General features: G+C 37.4%; 1 protein-coding gene across 2 annotated transcripts in view; it reads right to left on the bottom strand.

The window, feature by feature from the left end:
- Window positions 1-20,824, bottom strand: part of LOC131036459 (transcription initiation factor TFIID subunit 5) — a 146,377-nt gene that overhangs the window by 66,854 nt on the left and 58,699 nt on the right. The window contains exons 10-12 of one of the 2 annotated variants that reach the window (XM_057968350.2): window positions 1,326-1,436; window positions 1,130-1,199; window positions 1,009-1,042 (exon numbers count right to left, since the gene is read on the bottom strand). In XM_057968350.2, the coding sequence (XP_057824333.1) occupies window positions 1,009-1,042; window positions 1,130-1,199; window positions 1,326-1,436 (215 nt within the window). Of the gene's footprint in view, window positions 1-993; window positions 1,043-1,129; window positions 1,200-1,325; window positions 1,437-20,824 lie in introns of both variants that reach the window. The other variant, XM_057968349.2, reaches the window with a different exon arrangement.

The raw sequence follows: 20,824 nt of genomic DNA, 5'->3' as shown, positions 1-20,824 counted from the left end.
GATTTTTATGAGGCAGAAACTGGCAAGATAATCAATCTCGTAGAAAATCCAGCACTGAAAAGGGTGTATGATATATCGTTATAGGAAACTGGTTGCTTCCACAAAGTGGCTCCCATTTCTAGACCATATTCTCAAATAAAAAAGGATTATCATATCTATGCACATAGATCAGCAGATAGTTCACTGTTCCTAGCTTTTTGCCAAACTTCAAAGCTGTAATGAATTTTTCCAATGGCTTAACCAACCTTTCTCACTGAGGATTCTTTCCAGCATTTTCTCATGAGGAATGTGAGCATAAACAAAGCATGCATTCCCTTGGAAGATCCTCAGAGGGATTGGCAGTAAGAGAGAGAGACTTTCATGACGCAACAAGTTGTTTTCATAAATTGGGTGTACCCTGAAAATCTTTGTCAAATTCATGTTTGGAGCAGAAAACAACAATGAAATATCCTGTTGGCATAGCTAGTATCTCCACCAATTTTGAGGGCCAGCTTGCACCCATAACCTACATGTTTTGGTCACAACTATGCTCCTGAGAATTTGCAAATCAAGGCAATATCCTGGACTCCATTTTGTCCAGCAAATTTTTTTCTTTGTTGGAAAATGAGGCCACATAATCGTTCTTTGATTGGACTTTGTAAAGAAAGTAAAATTGTAAAGACCATGGCCTCCTCTCCAGTTAGTCCAATAGGCAACACATAGAGGGTAAAAGAGAGGTTGGGATAGTTTGTTCCTCTGTGGGTAGGGAGCAACAAGAGCATGGAAAAAGTTCTGGTGGCTTATGGGTTCCTTTAGCTTGTTACAGGATTACTTAACAATAGGATTCAATAGAAGGTGCATATCAATCATTGATAACTATAAAGAGGCAATCACACATCAGAAGCAGCTTAGAGTAGCTTCATAAGAACGTAATACGGATTTGTTTTTCTTTAATATTGTAATTAATCAAAACCAATTCCTAAAAATTACTAGATGAGGCATAAGAAGAACTACCGTTCTCAGAATTACCATGTTGTTCGCCCATTTTGGACATGTTCCATACCTGTTACCACAATACTTTTAGTGAAACAAAATAACACTAACCTGAAACTGTCACAGAAACTAAAAACATTATCTGATAAAGGTTAACCTTCAAAGATGAATCCGAGAAGCCACCAACAACCAATCCTCCATCATGAGATATAGATGCACAGTTCAGACTACAAAAAATCCACAGTTAGTACCTTTGATAATAAGCTCAAGAATATACTCAATTGCTTCACTAGTTAATTAAGATCATGCTAGGAAGAATCCATTATCCTAGGTTTTTATGGAGACTAATTTACCTGTAGTGGGTGTTGACAAAGGTATAAAAGCTAACAGATGGCAAAGCTGAGCTGCTCAGACGAGCGCGATTTCGGAGATCTTCTAGAGCAGAGCGCTCAACTTCCATGGAACTATATATACATAGACATCAGGATAATTATTATTTCCATTCAATTAATATATGATGCAATTTATGTTAACTTTGTATGAACACATAACATGTAGAATGAAAAGAAAAGTGCTACATGTTTGCAGCGTAACCCTACAAGCAGATGATATAAGAATTATTATAATCAGCATTCCACTAGCAAAGGTAGTAATAATAATATCAAGAATCAGACTTGGCAAGTACATTTTAGACTAAGATACAGACTCAGGAGGCTCTGGGATAGAAACTTGGTATAAACTCTCCATCACTTACAAAAATTAAAATCCATAAATTTCAGACTTAATTTAAAATACAATCGATCAATTCCTTTTCTTAGACCTACTTTATCTTTTCAAAACTATTAAATTATTGATGAAAACAACTACGTAGTCAATAAAATTAGAATGTTAGTAATACTATCATATATTCCAGCTACATGATGGGGTAGGCATGGTATCATTCAAGATCTAAATTGTTATTATAACTGAAATAAAATTTGCATCTGAGATCCACTACCCATCTTACTAATGTTTGGTTTATTGACATTAGAGATCCCTATGCCATTCCATAGTGTTAGAAGTTTGAACATAATGCCATAAGGGCTCCTACCCTTATAAAATTTATAAAATGTTTTAAATTAAGGTTATAAAATGCTTATTATAGGCTTTATAGAGCGAAATTCACTATAAACTTTATTTGCTCCCTTGTTTGGGCTTGAAACCTTGTTCCTTGGGTGAAGAGGGATGAAATTTTACCTTGCAATGAAGATTGGGATTGAAAGGATGAAGAATCAAGTCTAGAAAGGGAAATTCGCTCCTGACCCTTCCAAAGGGTCCAGAGCGAAATTCCTAAAATCCCTTATTTTCCTAGCAAAATCAAGTCAAACTTGGGTTTTTATAAATTGGATGAGTGAGGAAAAGTGTTTTCTTGCCTTTTGAGGTTGATTCAAGATGAAATGATGGAGGAAGAAGCCTAAAGAAAGGTTTTCACTCTTGACCCTTCCAAAGGATCCAGAGCGAAAACTCTAAAAACCATCTTTTCCTCCAAAATGTGAGTTAAGTCAGGCCTGGACCTAGGTGAGATAAACTCTTTTGATTGCCTATGAAGGATTTTTGATCATCAAAAGTGTAGATTTTGAGCTAAAACTTGAAAATCGCTCCTGACCCTTCCAAAGGGTCCAGAGCGAAATTCTGGATAGGTCCTGTCCCTGGCTAGGTTTTTGAGCGAATTTTCCTTTTTAGGCCTTGTGAAGATCAAACCAATGGTGCCAAGTTGAGAAGTAGATTCAAAATGAGGGAGTCTAGATAAGTTGAAGTGAAGAAAGTGAAATTGAGTGTGAATAGGCAAGCAAAAAGTGAATTTCGCTCCTGACCCTTCCAAAGGGTCCAAAGCGAAATTCTTCAAAATCACTATTACCCCTTTGTGTCAAGACAAGATTTTGATCCCTAAGGCATGAAAAGATTGGAGGGAGGTTATTTAAGCCTTGCAAGATAAATTGAAAATGGAGGAGATGGAAAATTAAACCTAAAAGGTGAATTTCGCTCCTGACCCTTCCAAAGGGTCCAGAGCGAAATTCACAAAATGTCATGTTTTCCTCCAAGAAAATGTTAAGCCAAGTCAGTGATCAAGGTGGCTTTGCCTTAAAGATTGCCTTAGAAGAGATTGTGAGTAAAACAAAGGTGAATCTTGACCAAAAAGGTGAATTTCGCTCCTGACCCTTCCAAAGGGTCTAGAGCGAAATTCTCATTATCACCTAATTTGACCATGTGAGAAGCTAAAAGGATGGATCCCTAGGCTTTGTTGGACTAAAACAAGCGTATGCTCACCTTCCGAAGGATTTTGGAGTGAAAAAAAGGGGTAATTGAGGCAAAATCAAGAAAATCGCTCCTGACCCTTCCAAAGGGTCCAGGGCAAGATCCTTGAGAAAGCCTATTCTTCACCTTGTTTGGACCTTGACCAAGACAAGTTGCAAAATTATGATGATAAGAGCATGAAGTGATGATAGATCGAGGTTGTGAAGATGATGATTAATGGAGTAAATATAACTAAGTGAGAATAATCAAACAAGCCTCCTTGGGATGACCTAAACCATGGACATTCTAGTGACTAAGAGAAGCATCTTCTAGATTTACCTTGTCTTTTCAAATAATTCACATACGAATTTCTTCAAGGGCATCTTTCCTATTTCAAACCACTCACTAAGTCTTATCCTTGATTAATAATGCAAATATGCCTTGATTAAACAATTGCTAAAATTGACAAAACCGACCTTTAAGCTTTGAAATTAATTTAAAAATCAAAATTTTCCACACTTTGGCGCTTAAAGCATTTTATTTTGCTCTATAACCAGGTCGGCCATGCTTTAAAGTGATTTTATTTCATATTTATCAAGTCAGCCTAGAGGTAAAGTGAGGTGAGCGCCCTATAAAGGAAAGGTTTGTTTTGAAATCATTTGTCATTCATTCATTTTCTCTCATGCGAATTAGAACAGCAGATTTGGAGGTGCGAAATTGAGCAGATTGAAGGTTAATTTCCAGATTTTGGGGAATACTTGAAAGCTGGTTGAAGGCGAACTTCTTGCTGGAAGCTGATTGAAGGTTAATTCATCCAAGGGAAGAGTCTGAAATTCAGATCAAAGACCTCTTATCCAGCAAATTCTCATTTTCCTTTATCCTTTTTCAAGGTTGATAGCTAGAAATCAAGGAAAAGGTATGTATCATCGGATTTTTGAAAGCTTATTCAAGATTTGATTTAATTTTCCATATCAATCCTTTGTAAGGTTAAGTCTTTCAGAATCTGATTTAATTCATAATTAATATCAATTTGAAAGTTCATAATTCTAAAGGTTTATCATATTATTTTCAAATTGTAATCTATTTATTTCCTTGAAAGGTCTTAAATCTCTTACCTTAAGATATTATGCTCAAACCTAAATTAAGCCTTTAGTGTAGGTATCAAATGACGACCCCCAAGGCCAATGGATCCACTACCCGGCAGGCTCTCATCAAGGAGGATCAGAAGAATGATGATTTGGAGACCAGGATCATGTCCAGGTGGAGCAATATCGGAGACACCAATCTAGGAAACTTCAATGTGAAGAAGTTTCGGGAAGCAACTTACATCGGCAAGCAGTCACCTGTTGCGAAGAGGATAATTGAGAGTGGCATCATCAAGGCCACCGGTTTCCCTCCTACAGTAAAGTGTCACGAGTTGATGACCGAATGTGCCCGGCACTATGATTCACATTCAAGGACGATCGTAGCTGAGGATGGAACTGTCTTAGCCTACCTTTCAGAGGGAGCTATAAGTGAAGCTTTTCATCTCCCGGAGCAGAGAGACATGATCTACAAAAGTCTGGAAGGAGCTAGGTCTATCTACGAGGATGATCCTAATTCCTGTCTGAACTTCATCAACAAGAATTGGTTGCTCAAAAGTCGACCTAGCCTAAACAAGATTCCCAATACACCGCACAGAATTGATTTCCAGGAAGAATTCAAGGACTTAATAACCATGCTCAATCGGGTTACTAGTGCCTCTCAAGCCACCTTCTTCGACAAATGGATGTTCTTCTTCATACAAGTGATTGTGCAAGGAAGAGGAAAGCTCAATTGGGCTAGAATCATTAGCAATAACCTGGACGTGCAGTTGAGGAGGCTAGCCCCTACCAAGTCGTTTCACATGAGTTCGTATGTCATATATTCCTTAGTCAGAAGTTTTGAGTACGCAGGGCTACCACACAAAGGAGTTGTTGGGAGAGGACCCGAAGAGATAAGAGTTTGTGATTCTTATGTTCAACTACATCATCCGCCAAGGAATGACTACAAGCTAATCAATGATACCTTCACGATGTATATCACCAGGGCATTGCAAGGAGGGATTCATCACCAATTGTCTCCAAAGGCACAAGAACTCATGAAGAAGCATGGTGCATGGTTCATTCAGTTTCCAAAATTCACCTATATCAGGGTCCATGGATGCCCTTCACCTCCCTATATGTTGCCAAGGTATCCTACAGATAGGCTAATATTACTTGAGGTGCCCAGACAGTTGGCAGCCTATGCTAGAACATCAAGACATAAGCATGGAAACGAAATCCTCTCAAGCCGCAAAGGATATAGAAAAGGAGTTATCTCTATATTCGTTCACATCCTTTGCCTCAAGGGAGAATTTTGACCCTCATGGTCACATGGAAGAGACAGTCGAGAAGAAGTACAAGCATGAGTTTCAAGAAAAGAAACGAGACTTGGACTCGGCTCGGCCTCGGCAAGGCCGACTCGGACTCGGACTCCGGACTCGGCGTCAAACTCGCCTCTAGACTCGGCCGGACTCGGGAAAGTGAAAAACTCAAGAAATTTAGAGATTTTTAAAGATTTAAAAGTTGTTTTAGGCATCCTTTATTGAATACACCTTAAAGACACAATAACATCATCAAACTCGGCTCATTTGATTACATACACAAGTATACATCAATCACATAAGCATAAATGCAAATTGTAGCTGAAGCAAATAACAAACATAGCTATATAAATATTGTCAAATGTATACAATATTACAAAACTCATGGAATAAAAAATCCATGTCATCATATGATCATCATCAAATGTTTCATACAAATACCAAAGGTAAATACATCTACAAGCCTATGGCTCAGAGGAGCCTGCACCCTCCGGCCACGACCCACTGCGAAGGCATCTAAGGTAGGTCCTACATGATTCGACAGCCATAGCCGCTCCCCATGACACCATGCCATGCTCACCAACATCGGGAACATCTGTGTCACTATCTGCCTCTGAATCTCCTGTCTGTGCTCGTGCTCTCCGCTCCTCCTCTGCCATGGCTACAATCTCAGCCTCTATATCTACCTGGTCGATCCAATCAGTGTTAGACTCGGAGCTTAAATTTTCCCTACTTCTATCGACATAGTTTCCCCTCATATTTTTCTATTGGCTGACATGTTGTAACCCTAATTTTTCCCATTCTCAGGCGAAGGTTGTAGTGAACAAAGACGATACCATTCATTTAAAAAAAACTTTTTAAAATGTATTTTTTTTGTCATTTTAGTAACCCAGCCAGTAGTCGAGTTTGGGGCTCGGGACTCACCAAGTTTGGCAAGTTTGAGCCAAACTCACCAACTCAGCGAGTCTGGCAAGTTTGCTCGCCAGACTCAGACGAGTCCAAGTCTGAGTCCCAGAGACTCGGCGAGCATGACTTGGACTCGGACTCGCCGAGTTTAGGCAAGTCCCGGCGAGTCCTGTTTCTATGGTTTCAAGTAGAGGACTTCTGGATGAATGTCCAGGATGATGTAGAGATCAAAAGAAAAATGCATTCCAGATTACCCTTGGATCTCATCAGGAAATGTAAAACTTACAGAGTAGCCGATCAAGCCCAAGATAGTGGTAGATATCTCCAATCTTCCTATGAGAAGGAAGATAAAGAAGTGAAGGTAGATTGGAACGAGCCCGAAGTTGCAGACTTAAGAGCATTGATGGATCCCGTTTTAACTTGCACTCGCAGATGGGTGGACATACAGCATCAAAATTTGAAAGAGCGGAATGTATCTATGACACTCACCCTGGAAACAAGAACAGAGGAAGGAGAAGAAAGTGTGAGTGAGAATGCTTCTCATTCCAAGGGATCAAAGAGAAAGGAAGGACCTGAGAAGAGAGAACCTTCCAAGAAGAAGCAAAAAGTGAATCCTGACCGTCCACCGAGTACATCTTCTAGGCATGAGAAGGAAGCAAGTCAAGGAGAAGATCAGAGGCAGATAGTGTATGAAATTGATGAGTCTATGGAATCAATGGTGTAGAATGATAAACAAGGTAAAGGACAGACACCTCAGCATTCATCGAGTCAATCTCTCCAGGTTGGTGTTAATGAACAACAAGAAGAAAAGAATGATGATGAAGCGACATCTCTTTTCAGAGAAGATAGACCTCTGCCTAAGGAAATACAAGTGAGGGAAAGGAAGTCTTCCATTCCAAATTGGCTAAAAGAAAGGCTGACAAGGGTAGTTGTGGTTGAAGAAGAAGAGCAAGTATTCGACTTGGAAAGTCTCATAGGAAATTCCCATGAAGAGATAGAAAAGAAGAAGGCTACGAAGATGTCAAAGGTAGTTAGAGATGAAGCCGGATCCAGAAAAGTACAGATAGCTACACCAGTAGTGGACAAGTATGAGGATGAGATTCTAGCAGAAGAATATGATCTAGAGACATTTGATCTTGGTCCACTTAACTCCGAGTAGGCTATGGAAGAAGCAACTGATTCAGTGAGAGCACTTAATGACAAACTCAAAGAAGAAATGGAAAAGAATAAGAAGCTAGAAAGAGAGGTCAGTGCTTGGAGGAATTATTTTAGCCATCTTAATCAGCCTTTGAGACGACAGGATCCAGCAATATCTCCTTTGCATGCACTTCCTCTTGAATCAATAAATGAGGCAGAAAGGGTAAAGAGCTTGGTCCAACTCATGAGTTCTTGGATTGATGAATCTTACAAGGTAGCCATTGAATTTGCAACAAGAATGATGAAGACAGTCCATCGAGCTATCCAGGTCCTTGAGATCATCCATAATCTATTGATAATTGTAGATACATTCACTCACACTAGAGACGTTATCATCCCGGTCTTGCAAGTAATAAGGACACCGAGACAGATTCTAGCACGAGAAGATAATGGATGGAGAAACCCATAGCATTCTGCAGTGGTCAACTTTGCTCCAGATGAAGGAAGTTCTTTTCGAAGATATCAATACCAGATGCAGCCAAGTTGAAGACACCATCCACCCTATTCAAGACAAGGTGTTTGATGTATTGTGTACGATCCTTGACAGAAGGATTGAGATCGAGACAGATGTGGATGTCCAAGCGTTGGAAGGCAGGATCAAGAGCATTTTTTGCAAGGAAGAGAACATTGTCACAGAAAGGCAGCGAGATCAAATGTATGCTACTATGTTCCTGATTGAGAAGACAAAAGAATTTGAACCTCGGTGGGATACGACCCTTCTCACAGCTTTTGATCAAGTTCTTCATTTGGAAGAGCGAATGAAGAACTTGCCTGAGATTCCCATTGCTGAAATTGAGGGGATTGCCAGATTCATTGAATATGCCAGAAAAGAGCATAAGAAAGGGAGCAAAGTTCTAGATGAAAAGTTGTTATCAAATGATGTGGCAACTTAATTACTATTGGGCTATGTCTCCTCGTTATTTGTGCCAATTCTTATTGGCTATGGATTGATAATGTTTATCTAAATGGGGACTTTTTTGTAACAAACCCTAATTAGGGTTTAGGTGTCAGAATCTCAACCGTTGATCTTCTTTTGATCCAGGCCATTCATTGTATTTGAGAGTGTTGTATAAACCCTCACTCATTTCATTTTAAAGAGTTAGAGAGTTAGAATCAGAAAAGAGAAATAAGTTTGATATTGTTAGCAGCAGGGAAATAAGTAGTGAAGAGAGAAAGTTGAACAATTGTTGTTTTTTTTGGCTATGAGATCAATAAAATATTGAAGTTATGGTGTTTTGTTGCAATCCTTGTGGCTATTTTCATGGTTGTTTATCTTCTTAAATCATTCTTAATAGAGATAGCATTTAAGTTTTAAGATTGAAGGACGAATGTTGTACTTGATCTTCGGTAAAACTCATAATCCAAACCACTAGCTCCTTACTGATTGTAAGTAAGCCCTATGTGGTCAATTGGAGGCATTAAGATTGTTTGAAAGTTCAATCATTGTTGTGGCATTGATATGTATCTTACTGATAGTATCTATCCCATTGATGATTTGAAAACCATTGAATCCCCTTAGAAGATCGCACCAATTCCAGTGGAGTTGTAATCTTTGGCAATACTGAAATTGGTAGAGTTTTATCAAGACCAGTCCTCATTGAGTCGTTCTTTAGGATTAGTTTAAGTATCACCTCCTCTAAACCTTTATCTTTTGATTTTTTTGAAAAATCAATCAGTATTAGAAGAATCTTGTTTCCTCATTTGAAAAGTAGTAGCACGAACAAGCTTTCCTTGAAAGTACGTAAGGCCCCTTGTAAAATAGCAAACACAACGACCGCTGGCGCTTATCCACGAGTAGAGATCCTACATAACAAAACCTTGAAGTTCCTCCGATTGATCCTTTTTGCGATATCTTCAGCATTCGAAGGCTTTACGCAAGAGAGGATAAGATACCTCTGGGTATTTTATTTTGTGTTTGGTCGTGTACAAAACACACATCAACAAGCCTGAAGCAAGCTGCTCGAGCTTGGTACTTCAAGATTGATTAGTATTTGGTTGAACATGGTTTTCAGCAGAGTCCCTTTGACACTAATCTGTACGTCAAACTTTTCGGTGATGAGATCCTTTTTCTTGTTGTCTACGTGAATGACTTGATCATTAATGGAAATTCAGCACATTTGATTGCCGCAATCAAACAGGACTTGTGCCAAGCTTTTGACATGACAGATTTGGGGCTTCTCCATTATTGCTTAGGTGTCGAAGTGTGGTAGACTAACGACAGTATCTTTATTTCACAATCCAAGTATGCCCGCAGTTTGCTGGATAAGTTTTGAATGCAAGATTGTAAACCTGCTTCCACACCTATGCAGAAAGGGTTGAAGTTATCAGCCAAGTTTGATTCACCTGCAGTAGATGAAACAAAATTCAGACGGCTAGTAGGCAACCTCATCTATCTCACTGCCACTAGACCTAACATCAGTTTCGTTGTCAGCTAAATCTCACTTCATGACAGCTCCAAAAGTTGATCATTGGATTGCAGCGAAGCGAGTGCTGCGATATGTGAAAGGCACTTCTGACTATGGCATTCTGTATAGCAGGTGCAACAATCTAAAGCTGATTGGGTATATTGACTCAGATTGGACAAGATCAGTGGATGACAAAAAATCCACTTCTGGGTACGTATTCAGTTTGGGTACTGGTGTCGTCGCTTGGAGCAGCAAGAAGCAACAGGTTGTGCCTATTTCCTTGACCGAAGCCGAATAATGGGGAACGATCAAGGCCACATATGAGGCAGTTTGGCTCCGAAGGATGCTTTCTGACATGCAGATGCCGCAAGCAGGTTCTTCTCCCTTATATACTAATAATCAAGGGGTGCTCAAACTGGCCAAAAATTCAGTCTTCCATGAGCGTACCAAGCATGTCGAGCTTCATTGTCACTACATTCGCCAGCTGGTAGAAGACGGATCAGTTCAGTTGCAGTATGTTCCGACAGCGGATCAAACTGCAGATATTCTCACCAAGTCTTTGAGCTCGGCTAAGTTTTTAAAATTCAAGGGGCAATTTGATGTTCTTGATAGATTGACCATTAAGGGAGGGTGTTAGAATAATATTTTATATTATTAGTGTTAATGGTCAATAATGTAACTGACTGTTAGACATCTTAAATATCTACAATAACGGGTAGTTAGAAGTAGGTAACTTCTTTAATAGCTAAGATATTTTGTAATTCCTATAAATGTATCTCTTCCCTCAGTTTATAAACTAAGTTTTTACCAATGAACCATCTCTGATTTTCACATCATGCTTTGAAAGGTTGTCAACAAGGTTTGTTAGTAAATATGTTGATAAAAGAAAAGTGTTTCCTTTTCTGTGATTAGCAGTTGATTTCGGGCATTAATAAAACCATAGTTGAAAAACTCGGACGCGACAATGACACGGCAAGCACAAAATATTTTAAAAACTCGGGACTCGTAAAAACTCAGGGAAAAACTCGGCAATAACTCGGCAACTTTATTGAACATTTGAAATTATATTTTTTTAAATATTCTTCAAAAAACACACATTTATATAAATTTAATGTCATTAAATTTATTCTTTAATAATATTAGAATAAACATATATTAATAGAAAACTATTTAAGATAATAGTATTAATTTAACATCATAGTATGTAAAATTCATGTCTCATAGTATTAATTTTAAATTAAATACGTTGGGTTTTTATGTCTGCGAGTCTTTCCGCGAGTGACTTGGCTGAGCAAATGACCCGCGAGTCCTACAAGTACTCGCAGAGTTTTTCAACTATTAATAGAACATCCTTAATGGGGTTTGGTGACAGTTACATAAGCTTTTTTTTTTTGGTTGGTTCTTTATTATGACAACATACCTTTTCAGTTTCAGTTTTTCGAACTTGGTTGGAAACACAGTTTTTTGAAAAAGACTTAAAAAGGGTTTCATATGTAGTTGACAGTTTCTTTTTTTTAAGATTGTGTGTGAAGCGAGGGCTTGATTTTTTGAAGACTATTTTTTCAGAAAAGGGGATTTGTATTGTGTAATCCAGTTTGAGAAATATTGTGTTCTGGTTCTATCTTGCAAAATCAGTCTCTTGCTATTGAGGGCAAAGGTTGTTTACATCATTTTGTCAAACATTTTATATTGTTGTAAGCACCAGTAAACTTTTGCAAGCATGAAGTGAAAACACTGGTAAACTCTTGTAAGCATGAAGTGTATACATCATTATATAATGAACTATAGTGATATACACATTTGATGATTGCTTGAGTTTCTGGGTCTCAAGGATAATGAGATTTTCAGAAAATGTTATGTAAAGAAACAGAGGTCATACTCTGTATTTATTGTTTTCAGAACTATGATGAGGTTTTGTAATAGCCAGTGAGGCATACTTTTATTTGTCAGTGAGACATTTCTTAATCAGCCAGTGAGGCACAATATATTGTCAGTGAGACATACTCTATGAAAACCAATGAGGCTCTGTAAGCATTTGAATCTCTGATTAAGCTAGTGAGGCATTTACGAGTGGTTTTTCATCCCTATGAGGGTTTTCCACTCCTGAAATTATTGTGTTATGTTTCTCTTATGAGCCTTGTGATGTTTCATGTTGTCATACATTTCATGTGTTTGATCCATGTTTAAAAGTTGCTACACCTGAATCAAACTGAATTTACAATTATCTAATTAAACTTGGTTTTGAAAGTATTTTGTCTTGAACACATCCACAATTGAAATAATTGAAATAATGGCAATAATAGGCTCGGACTAACCATGCACAAGTTCTCACAATCAGCAAATCCCGATTGGTATGAACCAAAAATTGATCAAATATCCTCACACTTCACCATTAAAATCATTGAAATTTAACTAATTTGATGAAAGAAACCATGCAAACAGGAGAAGGCAACTGGTAAAACACCATACTACAATGCTTTATTCATCGGCTTCATCTGCTAGTAAAACAATTCTTGTTCAACAATTCCTACTCTATTCTAACTCTACTTGCTGACTACTGCTACCTCTAATTCTAACAATTAATAATAAGAGAGGCACTGGCCTTTTATATATATTACATTTTACATCAATAGCCAGGATTAAATCCAGTCAATGGCCTAGATCTGCCTTCTAGAAACCCTAGACAACTTATTTAATAATTTTAACAACTTCCAAACTGATTTCACTACAGGATGAAAGTTATATGCTTCCAGAGGCAACATAACAACCTTTTGTCACAAAAGAACAAAACTGCCAACTAGATAAATAACTAACCTTCTTGGGAGAATAATAATACATGGCTTTATAATATTGCTTTAATTAGCCAAAATATTATTATTTAACAATAAATCAACTCCCCTTTTACAATAAATCAGATTTTATTTCACGTCCAACCGTCCTCTCCCTGTTTCTGTATATTTCTTACAACATTTTCTGGAATCAGATGCTATTTTCCAAAAATCTAGAAATTAGTAAGTGTTTGGCCAATATCTCCAAATTCTTCCTCGGTAGAGTCATTTTTGTGAGTATGTTATTCTCAATCTTCTTTAAAAAGACATCATCTTCAGGATTTTGATCTTGTGTTTCTCATTCTGCCTTGGTAATCATGTAGCACACCTAGAAACAATATCATGAAGTCTTCAAATTAATGGCTTCTCTAAGTGATCCATCTCCCTTAGCTCTCCTCTAATGTCATTCGTCCTAGCTCATCTTCTAGAAATTGCTTCTAATTGTGATCATACCTTCAACTTGTGTTTCAGATATCCCTTCTCGTTTCTCCATTGGTGGTACAAATCTGCAAGGACAAGTAGCTTTATAATATCAAGGGTTTCTAGGGCTAGCATTTCAAATGCCCTTCTTATTTGACCTACAATTGAATTCACTTCACATTTTCCTTTTAAGAACACTTAGTCAGACTTCATCACTTTGCTGCCTCATTTTCAAAAGGATCACATTTTGATGGCAATGTAAGTCAAGGACCCCCTTTAGTTTGCATTCATAGCCCTTTAGCATTTTCAGTCTTGCATTCATTGTCTCAGCATGCTGTTAAGAAATTAGTTGCTGTGTGCAACTTGGACCTAAGACAAGCTGTAGGATCTTCATGTTGATTTAGACCATAACTCAAACTGTGGAAGACAAACAAGAAATCTAGATCAAACTTGGACTTATGAGGAGTTTCAAGATTAAGGACCAAACTCGGTACTAGGGCAAGTTTTGGGATTAGTGCTTTATTTCTTTTTTAATTGCAAAATCCAAATTTGGGAGTAAACTCAGTGTTAGGAGAACTTTTGGGAATAGTGCTTATTCCTACTTTGACTATGATCACCGAATTTGGAGGATTTCGGCACAAACTCGGTGATAGGAGGACCTTCAAGATTAAGTTCTATTTCTGATTTGCATGCCACTATCGAATTTGAGGGAGATAAACCTTCATTTAAGGTGTAGAATTCAGTGTTTGGAAGACCGCGTTTTGGATTGCATTTCTTGTTTGTGGTCACGAATTTCTTCCCAAAAAACTTGACATTTCTTGCAAACTCAGTTTGGGATTGCTTTGACTTAGATTTAACATGCTCAAATTTGCTTAGAGACCACATGGAGTGTCATGGAGAATTTTCGTTTTGAAACTTTCGGTTTGTGGCAGAGGCTGCAAATTTAATGTAGGATTACTAACATAATCTTGGTTTTGATGCAAACACCGAATTTTGACGGTGACCTGGCCAAAAGTTATAAGATATATGGACAAAAATAATGAGAGGATGCAATAATTAAACACAAAATGATGTGCTTCATATTTCATTCAGTAACCTATTACATATATACAGGAGTGTTATCTCCTAAATTATAGGAGAACTAGTATAACCTCCACTAACCATTTCATTTTATAGACAAGTTGTTCTAACAACTTGAATATTACAGTCCCGTACAATATTTCTTCACACATAATATTCTAATATTTATACTAACACACCATAACAAGTAATAGAATATACAACTGTTACTACTTATCAAGTTGCCATTAGTTTTATGTTCAAAGTTATTCTATATACTCTAGTCGGTTATCTCTACCGAAATATTCAGTCGGTATGCACAATTCAGTCGGTTATAGAAGAAAGTAGTTACAGAGCCCAGTATGCACCGAGCTGTCTACTGAGTATCATTCCATGTCTACCGAGCAGCAAAGATGACACACCGAGTTGATATACACCGAGTGAAACGTGTTACCAGATTCATTGAACCTAGACATACATATGGAAACGTGTTACAAGATCAAGGAACATCTAACCGTTATCACATTGGAAATTGCACTTAAAGATTGTGTATGATTTTGAGGTCATCTAACCAATGAAATATTTTGCATGGTTATTCATTCAATAAAACATGTTTGTAAGATCGAAGAAATGAATGGATCACCGTCATAAGAGATCTATTTATACAACATGGATTAAGAACTGATGTATACATGTAGCATGACAGAAAGGAAGATAGAGAAATATATGAAGCAAGACATATGAAAGCACTAAGTGTTATGACTGTTACAGAGACACACAGGTCGCCGAGAAGGATTCCAGAGAACAGTCAAAGAACAGAGTAAACAGAAGGGTTTACCGAGTTACTATATGGGTTACCGAGGTATACTATAAGCAAGGTAATCTTATTCTGAGCACATAGAATCTGCTATAACATTCCAGATGTAAAGTTGCAGATATTTGTAATGATTTATTGTAATATTTTGAAGTTGTAAGAGAAACCTTTAACAGGGTAAAAGACTCTAATCAAGTCTATAAATTGTAAAGCCTTTAACCAGGTGCAGCATTTAGATTAAGTGTTGTAAAATCCTTTAGCAAGGTAGATCTAACAAATCTTGATACTCCTAACAGGGTAAGCTATCAGAAATAGCTAAACATGTAGCTCTAACCGAGCAACCTTTATTATTGCAGTAGTGAAGTTGTGGGTGCCATCCCCACCGCAGTTTTTCTCTCTAACCAAGAGTTTCTGCGTAACCAAAATATATGTGTTATGGAGTGAATCATGTATGATTGTTGTCTATTTGTTTTAGCTTTATATTATGTTACTGCACTATTCGGTTTATGCATAACAGTAAAGTTATTGTTGAAGAAAAGTTTTGAAGTACTAATTCACCCCTCCCCTCTCAGTACATTAGCTTTCCATATTGGGCCTAACAACAACAACCCATAATTAAGTGAGTTGTTATTACAACTCACGTTACCCCACACCACATTGTTATTTTAATGCATGTGAACAAAAGGAACCTCCTATGAACCTTTCATGGTTTTCACATAAGCTTACCACAAACCCGGACATGAACCTACCAACTGTCCACCTCATGTGGTTTTCTGGAGCCTCCCACAAACCCTTTCAAGATCCATGAACTAGCTTACTTTGGTGCTCTTGTTTGCCACCATGCTTGTACATCAACTTACATATCTCAAATGGGAATGGAACATTGGTTATGTCCCCCCCCCCCCCACAATATGAAATTCCACTTATTCACACAACTAGGAACACTGAAAAACAAATCATATCATGATGCATACTAGAAAATAAAATGCCACCAAAGCTGATAAGTGACCCCATCATTGGTGATTAACGAGAGACACTAAGAGTCCTCCTTCCTCCAGTTGATTTGCTACTTACTTAGCATATTTGTCTTTTCAGACTCATTTCATCAATTCTGAGGAAAGAATATATTCTTCCCCTTGATGTGCACTTCTTACGAGTGTCGGGTACCATCGATCATGCACTCCAACAATTTATATATTATTTTTGACATTTTACATCTCTAACACAACAATTAACAAATTCTAAAACAAGTCCCTATTTTAAAGAAAATAATGAAACTTCACTCAAAGACACTTAGAGACACTCAAATGATGATAACTAAACTTTGATGTACTTTGGCTCACTTTTAGATGACATAACATATCTCTATATAAACCAAACTAAATAAAATGATATTACCAATGTGATAACTCCACTAAATACTAATCGACTTAAAATATAATGTGTGGCCTATAGTTAACTTCTTCAATCTCCTTCAAAGCTTTGACCTATTGTATCCTCTCTCCTAAATGCAAGCCTAAAAATGAATGCAGATCTACCTCGATGACGGTGCCACCGAAATGCCTATCCACAAACAAAACGTATTTCCTTGATTCCTCCATCAAACGATGCCAATTGCACAACTCTGCCTATGATTAAACTTGCACATCAACCAATTGACTAACACGAAACAAAGGCACTAGTCAAAGCTATCAAATAGCCGATCAATAGATAAAAGAACTGCAACTATCGATCAGGTAATATATGGATGCCAATGTGCCAAAGCCCTTGACCAAATTAGTGGATGGCTGCCGAGAATGTAAATATGATCCCTGCCAATACTTAAGTTTGAATGCGTTGACAAACTAGGAATCGTGCAGAGAGATGAGGAACCCAATCAAAAAATTAGAATGGTGCCATAAATCGTTGCCAACGAAATCGCCACATAATGTCCTCCATCACCTACAAATCACACCACTGCGGACCAAAAAATATATATGGGTTTGTCATAGATCAAGAAGAGTACCTAAAAGTCATTGAAGATAGTGATGAGAAAATCATTCATGAATTACACATGAATCGGAGCCTTTCACCATAAAATAGAGGATCAACGCCCACAAAAAATACACCTGATCTAGCAATAGATAAGTCTTAGATGCCCGCTCCACTATGCAAGGAATTTTGGCAATCAAAACACTCATAACCAAGCACAAAAAGCTGTTGGTTCCAGCTTGTGATTGCGCACTCACCTCCAATGCGCACAAATCAAGCTAACAGGTTTCTTGTCACTAGAGATCATTCCTCCCATACAAAAAAATTTCTGCTCACATCGTTTTGTAATGGCACTCCTATTGTGTGCTTTGGTGCCCAATCTAGAGATAACTTCAATTGTGTATCATGGAAACGGCTTCAAACTACAATAGTTGACCAATCTGCAAGTTATTCCTTGTCAATCAACCTCAGAAGTAAGCAGCAACAAACTGCTTAGAGACTCCTACTCCTACAATAGTTGACCAATCTGCAAGTTATTCCTTGTCAATCAACCTCAGAAATGAGCAGCAACAAACTGCTTAGAGACTACTACTCCTACAACCCCTCTTTGTATTTCTTGACTCCTTTATGGCCTCACTCTGATACCATATAAGAAATATGGACAGAGATAATGAGAAGATGCAATAATTAAACACAAAATGGTACGTGCTTCATATTTCATTCAATAACCTATTACATATATATAGGAGTGTTATCTCCTAAATTATAGGAGAACTAGTATAACCTCCTCTAACCACTTGTTTTTATAGACAAGTTGTTCTAACAGCTTGAATATTACAATCCCGTACAATATTTCTTCACACATAATATTCTAATATTTATACTAACACACCATAACAAGTAATAGAATATTCAACCACCCCTAACTACGTGAATTGTTATTACAACTCACTTTACCCCCCACCACATTATTTTAATGCATGTGAACACTAATTCCTAACAAAAATGTGGTGATAAGAAAGATTTTAGGAATAAAACCTTATTCCCGACTTGACTACATATACCGATTTTGAGAATGAAGGAGCATGTCTAGACTTCAAACTCGGTACTAGGAATGATTTTGGGATTTAGGACTTAACCCTAATTTAGGTGTAAAAACCAGATTTGAAAGGAAAACTTCAGAACTTATTTCCAAGTCGAAGTCTAAATTGGAATTTGAGGGGGCATACCATTGGTCCTCTGTTCATTCCACAATAAGTTGAGGTTTACCTGGTTTTGTACTTGAATCCCTAATTCTTTCCTTATGCATTTCTACACTTCTTGTCTATGGTCCATTTTGAGGATTGATTCCCACCCCTACTCCTTGTGCCTTTATCCCTAAGCTTTGAGCTCTCACCTCCTGAGACTGCATGATGCAGTTTGATCTATCCTCTCTCTCGCTCTAGCAACCCTTACAAGATAGAAATGCTGCAAAACACTAGAAAATCAAGAGAAACAAAGGGGATCACTATCGGAGACAAGGTGTGTGTGTGCAACAGAACATAAACTAGACCACAATGCTGTGGAATAAAGTGAATATAGATGCAGCTATCTTTCCCTAATCAGTAGCTATAGAAATTTGAAAGTGCATCAATGCCTTATCACTTGCAACACAACCCTCTACAAACTCCTCACTATTCTAATAATGCATGTAGATGGACATCAAATCAACACACTGAGGAATACACTTCCAAACTGCCTGAAATGCTTTAGGAAGTTCTCACATCAGTTAACAATGGCAGGTCGAGAAGTAGCAGCACCTCAATAATGTGTCAATAATGTTTGAGAGCATTTTTAACAATCACCTGTGCTTCCCTTATTTGGTTTACAACCTCCTATTATGCCATCATGACCCTTAGAGCACTCACACAACCTCCAACAGACTTCAACAAACTTTTAGACAACCCCTTATCATCCACACCTTCCTTTAATCTGTTGAAATATGTAGCAACGGTCGGATAATTCTAACCGTTCAAATATCTAAGTGGCCTAACGGCCTTAGACATTTAAAAGTTAATTCCTTATTTCTATCCTTGATTATACATCACTACAGATTAACATTCTGATCACAGGGTATATTACTGTATGATCGATTTGCTTCAATCATCATCTATATGAGTATCGTATTATGCATACCATTGATTCTATGTACAATTGATAATTGCTTATATTATCGATCATACATAACATCAATGATATTAACATAATCGATGTATATATATGTGATGATTAATGTTAGTTATCATAGTATTGTATCCATTATATTAATCATGCCGATTACTAATTGTTAAGCGATGCTTATTGTTATCAAGGGTCGTATCTCCACATAGGAGTCACGACTCTATGTGGAACCATGTCGGTTCCACATAGAACGGTGACTCTATGTGTGACCGACTGAGCACATATAATACCAATGCTATTGCCTTCAGTTTGGGACAACTACGATAGCATCAAGAGAATACAATAATCAGCAATCATCTGAAGATAATCATTAATCTGCAGTGCGATACAAAGTCTGATCTGAAATTTACATTGTCACACTTGATCATAAACTGTTAAGCAAGTCCGAATCAACCTGTGCTGTTCATATCATAATGTTCCTGACTGCATACACAGTTAGATCTATTTGTCAGCAATAGCATTGACAGTAATAAATTGAATCAGCTGTGACAATAAAAGCGGTGATGGACATATCGTGTCAACCTTCAAACATGAGCAGTACATCAGATCGAAAACATAATACCAAGGAACTAAGATAGTATACACTGCAGGAACAAACCTGTGCGAGATCAAATCAGACCAATTCAGATTGCCGTGGATATTCAATTGGTGATAGGTAGCAGACTGGTTATTATTCCAGAAAAGCACATCGAGTTATATATACATCTTCGATTATAGTTGATCAACAAGAAACAGCGATAAACAATATTTGAAGTCGATATACTTCAGGAGATAGATATTGTATGACAGATGATATACAATCGACGTGAAGACAGTGAGCAGTCAATATAAAGAAATCGACTTAGATATATATTGTGTGATTAATATTATCAGATCTGTGATTGTTCAATTATTATATTATGTGATCAGTATTAAACGGAAATAATGATATACATATAAATATCATTATAAATGATTCAACATCAGTAATCTGGAAATAATCAAGACATCAGTATAATCTAAAGTGAATTAAAATTTAAAACATACCATATATAAATCTGATCCAACTTTAACATGGTATCAGAGTCAGCATAAGAAAAGATCAAGATCAGATTTATATAGGCGAGACTACTCTCTACATATCCTCGAATTCCTCAACTCCCCTCTATACATCAAAATGGTGAATGGTGTTAGATTTGAGGATCGTCTTGAAGGAGCTTCCAACTTTGTATCTTGGAAGTTTAGGATCATGCTTGCTTTAAGAGACAACGAATTAGATGAATTCGTAAAGAAAGCTATACCTGTACCTGACGAAGAAAGTGAAAAGCTCCAATGGATGAAAAAGAACAATAAAGCTATGAAAATGTTGGTGGATGCAGTGAAAGATCATATTGTA

Source organism: Cryptomeria japonica, chromosome 7 (assembly GCF_030272615.1).
Source record: "Cryptomeria japonica chromosome 7, Sugi_1.0, whole genome shotgun sequence".
Taxonomy (NCBI): domain Eukaryota; kingdom Viridiplantae; phylum Streptophyta; class Pinopsida; order Cupressales; family Cupressaceae; genus Cryptomeria; species Cryptomeria japonica.
Note: the sequence above shows the minus strand (reverse complement) of the source record. Positions and strands in the feature narration are given on the sequence as shown.